This window comes from Lichenostomus cassidix, chromosome 2, assembly GCF_008360975.1.
Source record: "Lichenostomus cassidix isolate B80296 chromosome 2, HeHo_3.0, whole genome shotgun sequence".
In the NCBI taxonomy this organism is placed as follows: Eukaryota; Metazoa; Chordata; class Aves; order Passeriformes; family Meliphagidae; genus Lichenostomus; species Lichenostomus cassidix.
The window spans coordinates 51,571,105-51,581,458 of record NC_139482.1 but is presented as its reverse complement, the minus strand read 5'-3'; the positions used below and the strand labels follow the sequence as shown (position 1 = coordinate 51,581,458).

General features: G+C 41.7%; 1 protein-coding gene across 3 annotated transcripts in view; it reads right to left on the bottom strand.

The window, feature by feature from the left end:
• Positions 1 to 2,733: 2,733 nt before the first annotated feature.
• Positions 2,734 to 10,354, bottom strand: part of EGFR (epidermal growth factor receptor) — a 155,932-nt gene continuing 148,311 nt past the window's right edge. For all 3 annotated transcript variants that reach the window (XM_085051539.1, XM_085051537.1, XM_085051538.1), the window contains exon 28: positions 2,734 to 10,186. In XM_085051539.1, the coding sequence (XP_084907665.1) occupies positions 9,810 to 10,186 (377 nt within the window). In that variant the 3' untranslated portion in view covers positions 2,734 to 9,809. The remainder of the gene's footprint in view (positions 10,187 to 10,354) is intronic.

The following is a 10,354-nucleotide window of genomic DNA, read 5'->3' as shown; positions in this document are numbered from 1 at the left end:
AAATGGATGGATGAAGAATTGTCCCTACCAGCAATGTAATGATCACAAACCAAACATGAACCTAAATCTCTTTGTTGTGACACAGCCCATTTGCATTACTTTAAGATTCTTCACAGCATCATCTGCACAATGCTGCTTTTCTTGCAAGACAGGAAGAAACACAATAACTGAGAATTGGGGAAATAAAATTATTTAGAGTAACATGCTCAACAGATTCTGAGGGCAGGAGGATGTCACACTTGTTATGATGCTATTACTTGTATCTCTGTCGTTGAGGGGCATGGTCGTGTCCTTTGCATGTACATTGTCATGTCAGAAGTCAGCTCTCTGGTACACGCTATTGTTTTGCAAGTCTGCTAAAACTAAGCTGCCAAAGAAAAGGATTAATTTTCCATTGGATCAGTGCAGCGACTCTTTCCAGCAGCATCCCATACATAGGTTGGATTAAATGTACCATGAACCTGTACTCCAAATGGACTGGAAAATAAATTGCCTACGCAAGCTCATTTTTTCTGCTTCATTTGCTGGGAGACCTATTTTAAAGCTCTGTGTGCTGTGGACAGAGTTTCTTCCTTCCAAGAGAGGGCACCATTAGCTTTCCTTCTGCTGCTCTTTGAAGCAGGGGTAATAGGAGTAGTCCCACACAGGTTTTGCAAGCTTGGACTCCTTTTGGAAATCTCAAATAGCTGCAGCTGTGTTCTACGAGGCACCCCATAGGATGTCTGGCTACAGGGGCAAGGGCTGTGCCTGAAGGATCCCACCACTATGTTGTGCCAGAGCTGCATTCCCATGACATTTATGCCTACCCCACTCGGTTTGACCTAGCATGGCCTGGCCTCCATGGACAGTGGTAGAGGTTGTACATTGCTGTATTTCTTATGACCATTACATTCACAGAGATCTTTAGCTTTTGATGATTTAACGGGCTCCAAGAGCTAGATGGAAATCTATGCTACCGGCTGTGGCCCTCACTAGCTGTACTTTGGCTTGCTAAATCAGGGCCAAGACAAACACTGCTAAATAAAAGCTGTCTGTGAGACAAGGATATTCATCTCTTGTATCATCATCACTCCTATCTGAGAGGGACAGTGTGAAGTCTAATGCAATCCATAAGTCTGTACCCTTTTGAAAAAGAAAAGGGAAAAAAGGTGCATGCATACAATACATGATAAAGACGACAAACGCCTACTGCGCTATTTCTGAGCTAGTTCAGTTTCACGGGGCTGTAACTCACTGAAGGCAGCAGTCTCTGAGGTTAACACACACATTAAATAACATTCTTCTGCTCTCTTAAGAAAGAAAACACATTTTCAAGTAAAAGGATTTCTGCAACAAGAGCTTTGGTGTTGAACTTCACACAGATGGTGCTTATTAGAGAGATTTCAATTCCCAGCAAACAATTTAAAGCATCACCTGATCTGTAATTCCAGCTCCTCTCTCAAATAAATGACAGCAATAATTCACATTGTGGAACTGGGGGCTTTCTTCCCCATATATACTTATGGATGGGCTCTGAGCCAGCCACCTCATGATGTGGGGAGCAGCATCAGCCACCCCACTAAGCACCCTGAGCAGGATACGTGCCTTTGTGCCTGCTGTGCCAGTGGCACCTCTCCTGGGGGCCTGCCATGGGTCTGATGCATGTCTGACACAAGAACTGAGTCCATCTCTGATAGCAAACGGAATGCCACTGTAACGAATCTGAGTCACCTTCACTGCTGCTCCCATCACGTGCCTTTGGCAATTTCAAGGTCCCTCTTTCTTGCCAGACCCATGCCTGGTACAAACACCCCTTACGAAATGCTGCTGCAGAAGTGTTGCCCCGGTCAGAGCCTTAGGACAGGAACAAACAGGGTCATTTGTGATCAGTTACTGCTGAAATGTGACTGTCTAAAAGAGTGATAGTGTAGCCCTTCCATGTTCACTGCTGTAGGAGGCACATGGGTTTGTCCCAGGTGCCATGGTAGGTGGTCCAGCCGTGGGCCTTGTCAGGGCACATTACCTCTTTTATCGGCTGCCTTACACATTTCTGACATGTTCTGATGCAATTATTGGGCATTTAGATTAGTTCCCCAGAGGCTGGCTTTGTTGATCTCCTGGGTTGAGGTCAGGAGTGCCAAAGGGTGAGGCATGCTTAGTGCTGCTGTTGATAATGATGGAGCCTGTGGAAGAGATTTGTATTCCTCTCCTATCTTTTAATAGCAATTTTCTATATCTTATCTTAGTTTGCCATATCCTGTGCACGCAGATATGGAGGTTAAACTGCAGCTGTGGTTCTTTGGCTGTCTTCTATTCTTGCACCCTCTGTCACTTTTCTGTTTATTTGAAGTTGACTGCATTGAACTCAGTGGAATTTCTCAATGCTCATCCTTCCCAAACACCCACGCTTTTCTACACTTACACCATTCTTCATTTTAAGTTCCTCGCTTTTGGTGCTTTGAAAGTGGGATTTAGCAAGTCAGCATCCTCACCTCTCTGGGGTCTGTACAGAGGCATTGCTCTGCCTCTGTCAGATACAGACAACAGCAGTTTCCTGTCTGATAAAGACTTTTAAATCTACAACTTTCTTTCTGATCTTCACAGAGGAGGTGCACAGATGTACAATATATATTTCAATTTCCTTCTTGATAGTAATTATTCTTCTTCATAGCAATACTAACTTGTCTAGTATCTTCTCAAGTCAGCTGATCTCTAAAGCAGGGGGAAGGAAATCATGTGCCAAAAAACCAAGTATTTATTTAATTACTTTTATTAAAATAAAAATATCATGCATTAATACGCATTAGACATTTCTGAGAACCAGTAATATGAAGATTAAGACTACATTGTTTCTGCATAAAATAGATTGAGCTGGTAAAACATGCAGTCTACGTACTGGAAGGGACTGGATGGAAAGATGAAAATGAGAAAGGTGCTGTTGTGGCTTTTTTTTTTTTTTCTGTGTACAAAATTCATCTATAAAGACAAAAATTATTTCATTTACTAATTGTGATACCAGGGACCTATCCAGGCTGAATGCATACTGACAGTTCCATCTCCTCTCTTCTTTACTGTGTTGCCAATGCAGTGTATTTTGCTCTGTTATGTTGAGGATCCTGCAATTCCTTTAATCTTTGTCTGCTGCATGGTCCACCAGTTGGATAATTAAACACCCATACACAGGGTACACTGGGGCTTCATTTGACTGCCTTTGCTAACAGAATTTCTCTTTCTGCCTAGTGTAGTACAACAATTTAAGTCACCAGTGACTGGTTGAGACTTTATTTCACCTTAGCTATGCACTATGGAAATGGCCAACACTATGGCTTCATATGTCACATCACATGGATCAGCTTTTGAAGGATTGCTTTCACTCTGCTTCTGCTCTTGCCATGGAAGTGAAGTGGGAACCTGGCATGTAAAGGAGCAGCTTTTTTTAGGGCCCTGATAAGCAGCACCTGGGCTTTCATATTGCACTTACAATGGCCACAAGTGTTGCCTGTATTATTGCTCACACCATCAAACTCCAGCACTGTGCATGCAGAGAGCCAAAGAGTCTTGGAGAGAGGAAAGAGTGCTGTTACGAGCTTCACTAAGCACTGGATAAATCCCCAAGGTGACAAATTCTACCAGAAAAAAAATCTAAGTCCATCAGTAAAGAACCCTTATTATGAGTTCTTCTCTGTCTACAAGCTACAAGCTAGCCACTGCTTTTTGTTCCCCTCAAATACAACAGTATATTACAATAAAAGTCCTCCAAAAATTAAAAACAATTAAAAAGAATAATATACACCTCATTTTTTATCGCTCATATACAAACAATCTTTGATCAACAGTATAAACCATTAAACCATATAAAAGTCAAGAGTTTCTTATTTTACAAATAGTGCTTTTATAGTTGAGTAACTTTACAATGCTATGAGGGTACCGTCTGTATCTATGGATATATTGCTTGACAGTTTATTAAAACCAAGTTATCATACCTTGTATTCAGTTGATTGCATCAATACAAAGCAGCCTAAAATGGGCAATGGATCCATAGGATCTCTGATTATTGTGAGGGATTTTCAAAAATCACTCAACATTAGCCTTGTTTTATATTCTCAGTGTAATCAATTTAAACATCCCATTAATTTCAAGGAGAATACTATTAGGAATGTAGGATTAAAAAAGCAACGTAGGTATGTGAGCCAAGCCTCCTACCATTGTAGACAACTACTTTGATTATTCCCTTTAATAAAATATGAGGATAACATTGATGGTGGTTGCAAATGCACACTCTCCAGCTAGCTTGTGAGAGGTAAGGAGAAGAGTCTGGATAAATTTCAGCCTGACTGGAAATGATGTACTCTATTGGCTGTGTAGGAACATCTACCAGTCCACTTGTTTGTGGCAGTTCTGATTTCTGGTTTTCACCTTGTTAATCAGAAAGGTTAACAAGGTGAAACCTTTGTATCTCAAAGCAAGAGATACAAAGAGGTCATAGGACCTGTGCTGCTGTGCATCCAGACAGCCCCATCTGCACCATGTTAGAGATGACAGCAAAGTTGATGAAGCACCAGCCCCAAATCTTGTCTGAAGACATTTTGCTTGCTGACTTCAGCAATGCAATAAGTGGTGTGTCTTTTACCAGGTAGGTGTCCAGTTATCAATTTTTTCCCCTGGGAAACCCATTTTTGGATGCTGTTGAGGCTTAGCTTGACCACCAACAGTGGTACAGACTACTATGACTGCACTTTTCTCTCCCTGCATAAAAAGAAGGGGTTGCACCAACCCTACATTCTCAATCTACACAGCCATGGTAACACAGGTGGTGATCTACCTGAACATCAGACATCAGACACAGGCAGGATGCATGGCAGAAAGCAAAGCATATCGTGGAAGCTCAGTGATTTCAACTCCCCTGCAAAATTAAAGTCATACATAACCAAAAGTGTTACTGTTTTAAAGTCTCACTGCCTGCCTACACACTTCCTCACACAAAAAAGTTATTTCATCATGTCTCATCTTCTCATCATCATATTTTTTCCTGACACTGAGCCAAAATATAATCTACTTGCTTCTTTTTTCTTGGCTGTGTCTCTGTTTAGATATTGCATTAAGTGCAATATGGAAGAGAGGTTGTAGGTTTGGCCCTGAAGTGATACGTGGTCCTGATATTCAGTTTGGTTTTCTATGGACAGGCCTCACCCTCCTGCCAAGCTCTCTTGGCTCAGTGGAGGTCTGACCCAGCCCCAGTGAGGAATGGAGCTCTGTAGCTCTTCTCTATACAAGAGGCTGCGGAAGTGGTGATCAATACCCTATTCCTTTAAAGCAAGAAAACAAGGCTTAACATCTTTGGTCCTAATGCAGCCCATTTGACAAGGTACTTGAAGGTGTCATGTTTTTCTTTTGTATAAACCTTTCCTTTTTTCTATTATCTTCTTCATTATTTTAAAAAGGCGCCTTGAAAGTTGTATGTCAGAACAAAGAGGGAACACTTACAAAAGGAAAGCTAGAAAATGGGATCCCAATATAAAAATTTGAACCAGTGGTGAAAAAACATTACAAAGCACTCTTGCTAAGTGTTATACACAGTTTGACATTTCACGAGTATACAGTTTCCACCAAGACGGAGGACACAGGTACATTTTCACACTTTGTCCTGATTCAGGTGTTTTCTCATAGAGAAGCTTTGGAGGAAACAACAGGCAGAGTATCATAACTGCTTATTTGACAGGCAGTGGTCATACTAACAGAAGATGTTGAACCCTGAATGTGAAAAATGAGCACTTGTCTGGAAATGCAAAGTTTCTCCTTGGCACCCTGGAGCACCCGCAGACAGACCAAGAATTCCCCAGGCACCTTGTGATGGGACCTCTTTAAGCTATTTGGGCTCCTGTGACATTGTTGTAACCCTAACGATGTCCCCCAGGGAAGAGAGATCCCCCTGTGGTATGAATGCCATGTACATTGGTTTTCGCACAAGTAATCACTGCAACCCCCTTCACATCCAGCTGGGATCAGGGACAGGAGCACCTGTACCTCCAGGAACAGTTAGTGGCCTCAGTGATGTCCCTGTGCAAATTCAGCAGCTGTCTCAGGTACAGATTTGTCAGGTGCAGCCCTTCCATGGCATTGCTCTCCCCACACAAGCCCCTTCCTTTCCAACAAACCACAGGACCACATTTCCTGATGCTATGGTGGGCTTCAAGTGATGGTAAGGTTGGTGGGATGGGGCATCACCCCAAGGCATTCCAGAAACCATCATCTAGTTCCAACTGCTCTCTCTAAAAAATCTTACTTCAATGTTGACTGTCAGCTGGGAACAAAAGCAAGCCCCTGGCCTCTGGATGAATTTACTTAACAAAATCAATTGCAACATGAAGGAAATTTCCCAGGTCAACTCCCTTTGCAGGAGAAGAAAACAACCCAAGGCCCAAAATGAAATCAAGTGCGCTGACACTGTACACAATCACTGGAAAACATCAAAGTAAAATGAAGACTCTTACCTTATATTTACATACACTTAGAAGCTATTAAAAGTCCTAAATTATTACTGCAACAGGAGCTCTGTATTAACTACTGTTTTATGATAGATGCTAAGGACTAACTTATGAGTATTTCATTTGCCTTCCTTGAGAAATACAGTAAAAAGGGAAATTTTATCTTTCTCAAGTGATAAAACTCTGCTAGCTTTTATAAGTGGCTGTGGAATGCTACATTTCCCTATTTAGCTGTGTTTTTAAAATCAGCCTTTTCTACCCACACCTCCAGCTGACCTTTCAAGTTATTTTTAGATGTTGATTTATGCTGCCTAACCATGCTCCCCATCATCCATACGGGATGATTTGTATGTATGATTTGCAGGGGCCTCCTTGCTGTTAAATATGCAGTGAGCTGCAGTGGGAAAACCAGGACACTACTGCTGCTTTTTGGTGCTTTTTTTTTTAATCCTGGTGGAAATGATTTGGTATATTCCTTTTGTCTGTTACCCTGTGAGCATTACCTTGTATAGCGCCTGTGTCTCTAGCCACAGCCAGTTGCTGCAGAGTCCCATCCTCTCCCAGTGCCACTGGATCTGCCCCTGAAGGCACTACCCAGTTTTTATTTTTTGCTGGCTTTTGAATCGTTACTGAGCTGCCAATTTACAAATCATGGCTTACAGGACACCTATTTACCAGAAATACTTAACAATGTATAGTTGATCCTGTTAATCTGGAATCTACATTCATATCATTTGTGGTCCTACATCCTCTTTCCTACTTTTTTCATCAAAAAATCACATTCAAAGAAAGATGCTCTTTCAAACTTACATTGCTTAATTTTTAGATGAGTTTCCTTGTTAGTAGCAATGAATTGCTACTGAATCCCTCCTGAATTGTTTTAAAGGGCAAGTATTAACCTCCATTAAATAACTGTCATGCTACATAATGCTAGTGGTACACATTGCTATTTCTCTCAGTGGCTTTCTTGTTTTAGCTAACAGATTAAACAGATTAAAATCAATAAATTCCTTTGTGCAACAGCATTTGAAAGATTCTGTGGGAGAATATGCACTGTGTGATTTTCTAGTGTTCTGCTTGGAGACACAACAGATTTAGCAAATTGAAAGATTATCTGTGAATTCTGTTAAGATCTTTTTTTAGTTTTATGTACATTTCTGCCAGGGTGGTGGGTGGGGAAAAGCAGTGTTGCCTGTGCGCACATGTTGCACACTTGTGAGAGCAACACAACAAATCTGCTCCCAGGAATGCAGGGAGAAATCTGCCGCTAATTGGACGTGGGAACTGAATTTTGGTTACTGTTTTAAATACAAGCCAGTGATAATCCAAGTCAAACATTGTATCTTCAATGCCAGTGTGTCTGGGACTCTGTCATGGTGAGACCACATAACAAACAAGAACAATCTCTGGATTCTGACCCAACATGCCCCTTTACACTGTACTGTAGTCTGACCCATGAGCTGTACACATACAAGGCGCTAAAGCATGTTACTTAAAAAAGGGCTTATATCACATGACTGTAAATCTCCTTTCCTCAGTAAATCTGTAAAAACGGTGCTCTAAGGGTTTGCTGCTTGATCCTGGACTTCAGAGGCAATACTTAAACTGAAACAGATAATGATGTATTCAAAACACAGCAGCAGCATAAATTTGACTGTTTCTAGCTACTTAATATAGACTACAGATCCTCTCCGAATCAGCTGCTAATGCTACCCTCAAGCAAGTTGCCAACATTCAACTAGTATTCAACTAGCCTTTGTCCCCAAATGAGAATTTGCTTTCTGATCTAGTGGTTTGATTAAAATAGCACTGCCAAGCTGCTGGTGGGATGCATATGAAGGACTGACTAAATTCACACTTTAGGCACTTGACTCCTCCTACATTCATAAGAAATGTTAATGATGGAATGATTTTATGGGTCACTGGAAAGACTAGTTACTTTTGCTGCTGTGACTGATTTATACCATCAAGCTAATCTTAGCCTTGCCTTGCCTGTCTATACCACACTAATAACCAGAAGATGATGCTGGGTATTTCGAAGAAGCAGTAGGTAACCCTGTGCTTCAGACGAAGGAGATAATATTTTCCATCCCTCCAGATTATTCTTTCTTTCCTTAATTCATTCTCACTGCTCCTCTTGCATTGCCAGGATAGTAACCCCAAAGGGACATGTAACCAGCCCCAGCCTCTGCCTTGGCTGTATTGGCAGTATTCTGTCTTGAAGTAAGTAAAGTGTACTACTTAGATACCCCTTTTCTTTGCCAAATGTATAAGGAAAATGATTTCTGCTCTGAGCGTCTTTAAGAAGAGAAATAAAGCTGCTGGGCTAGAGCTACCTGTGTTTCTTGCCTTAGTCAAATTTAATTTAGTATAGTTCTTCCAGTCTGTCTCGTGAGTGCTCCAATTTGCCACTATTTGCATTTCCTTGACATTTAATTGAAGTCTGTTAAACATTATCTGACACTTCATTTTTCAGTTTCGGCAACATCTTCAACAGTTTTGTTGAAGAAGAAAGGCATTTTGACAACTTGACAGCTGCATAAAGGATCAGAACAAAAAAAAAGTCTTGTGTTTGACCATCAGAAAACCATCACACTTGTGAGCACTTTATAATCACGTGTGGGTGACTTGGAGGTGTGTTCCTCTTGTCAGTTTATAGCAGTAGTGGTCAGCAGGTGATGCATTGTGCCATTTTGCTCCTTGTGCTAGTTTTCCCCAGACCAATCCACTCCACACTGCTCTGGGCAGAATCGCCCATATGTCCCTCAGATGCACTTCTCACCTTTGGGCCAAAAGGCAGTATATGGAGCCAATTTGTAAAAATCTGGTGGTTTGGAATAACAGTTTCAGTTCCAGGAGTTTTGGAACATAATTTTTTTTCCTGCTGGTGATCTGAGCAACACTTAGCAGATGAGCAGTACAAGCATCTGATCTTGTAAAAGATCCAAAAATTCTGTTAGAAACATTTATAAAAATACAGAATGTAGAAAGGAATTCGACTGTACAATGTGTACAGCTCTCAAGTTCATCCCAGAGTGGCTTTTTACCATGCTACCATTTGAAAATGAAAGGAATGCATCTGTATTTCTTCAGTCCGGGAAGATCCTGCTCCATCCCAACATGCATCCGAGCGCAGGCTATGGGCCTCAATACATGGAAACGGGCAAGGAAAGACCCAAACTACCATCAGACAGGCTTTGCAGTTTCAAAGCCCCATGCTGAAATGGAGAGGTGTGCTTTTCGATGCATTGCGGTTGCCATTTGCTCTGAGCCAGAGTTCGCTCTTGCAGCAGCCAACAGTTCACTTATCCGGTTTGCCTCGCTGCAAGAAGAAACTCTCTATGGTCATGCTGAGGCTTCAATGTATTCACTTTTTGGTGCCGCTACCCTCAAGTACTCTGGGTTTTCTGCTGCAGGAACTTTCAAGAGACCGTTAGGTTTGGTTTCCTTCGGTAAGAAGTCCTGCTGGTAGTCAGGATTGTCCAGATTTATTTGGTGGTTGCTCGCCTGGATCCAGTAGGGAGAGCTCTCAAAGACTGTCTTGGCCAGTGGAGATTGGTTGGTATTGAGATACTCAGGGTTGTCCACAGCTGTGCTGTGTGAATTCTGGTAGCTGGAGTCTGTGGGGACTTTTGAGTTTGCTGTGAGAGAGAAGTTGTTGTAGATTGGATTCTGGACTGCTGAGGCAGATGTTTTCTTGGGCACCAACTGATTTACATACTCTAGAATAAAAAGAAAATAAAAATGAGAAGGAATGAAAAGGAAGATATAAAATGAATGCAGCCATTTTTGTCACTTGACATGTAGTTTCAACCCAGCTGCCACTTGCTCTTCACACATGGCATATCTCTGAACTTCCCAGAGTGGAAAAGAGCCAAAGGCAGGGACTG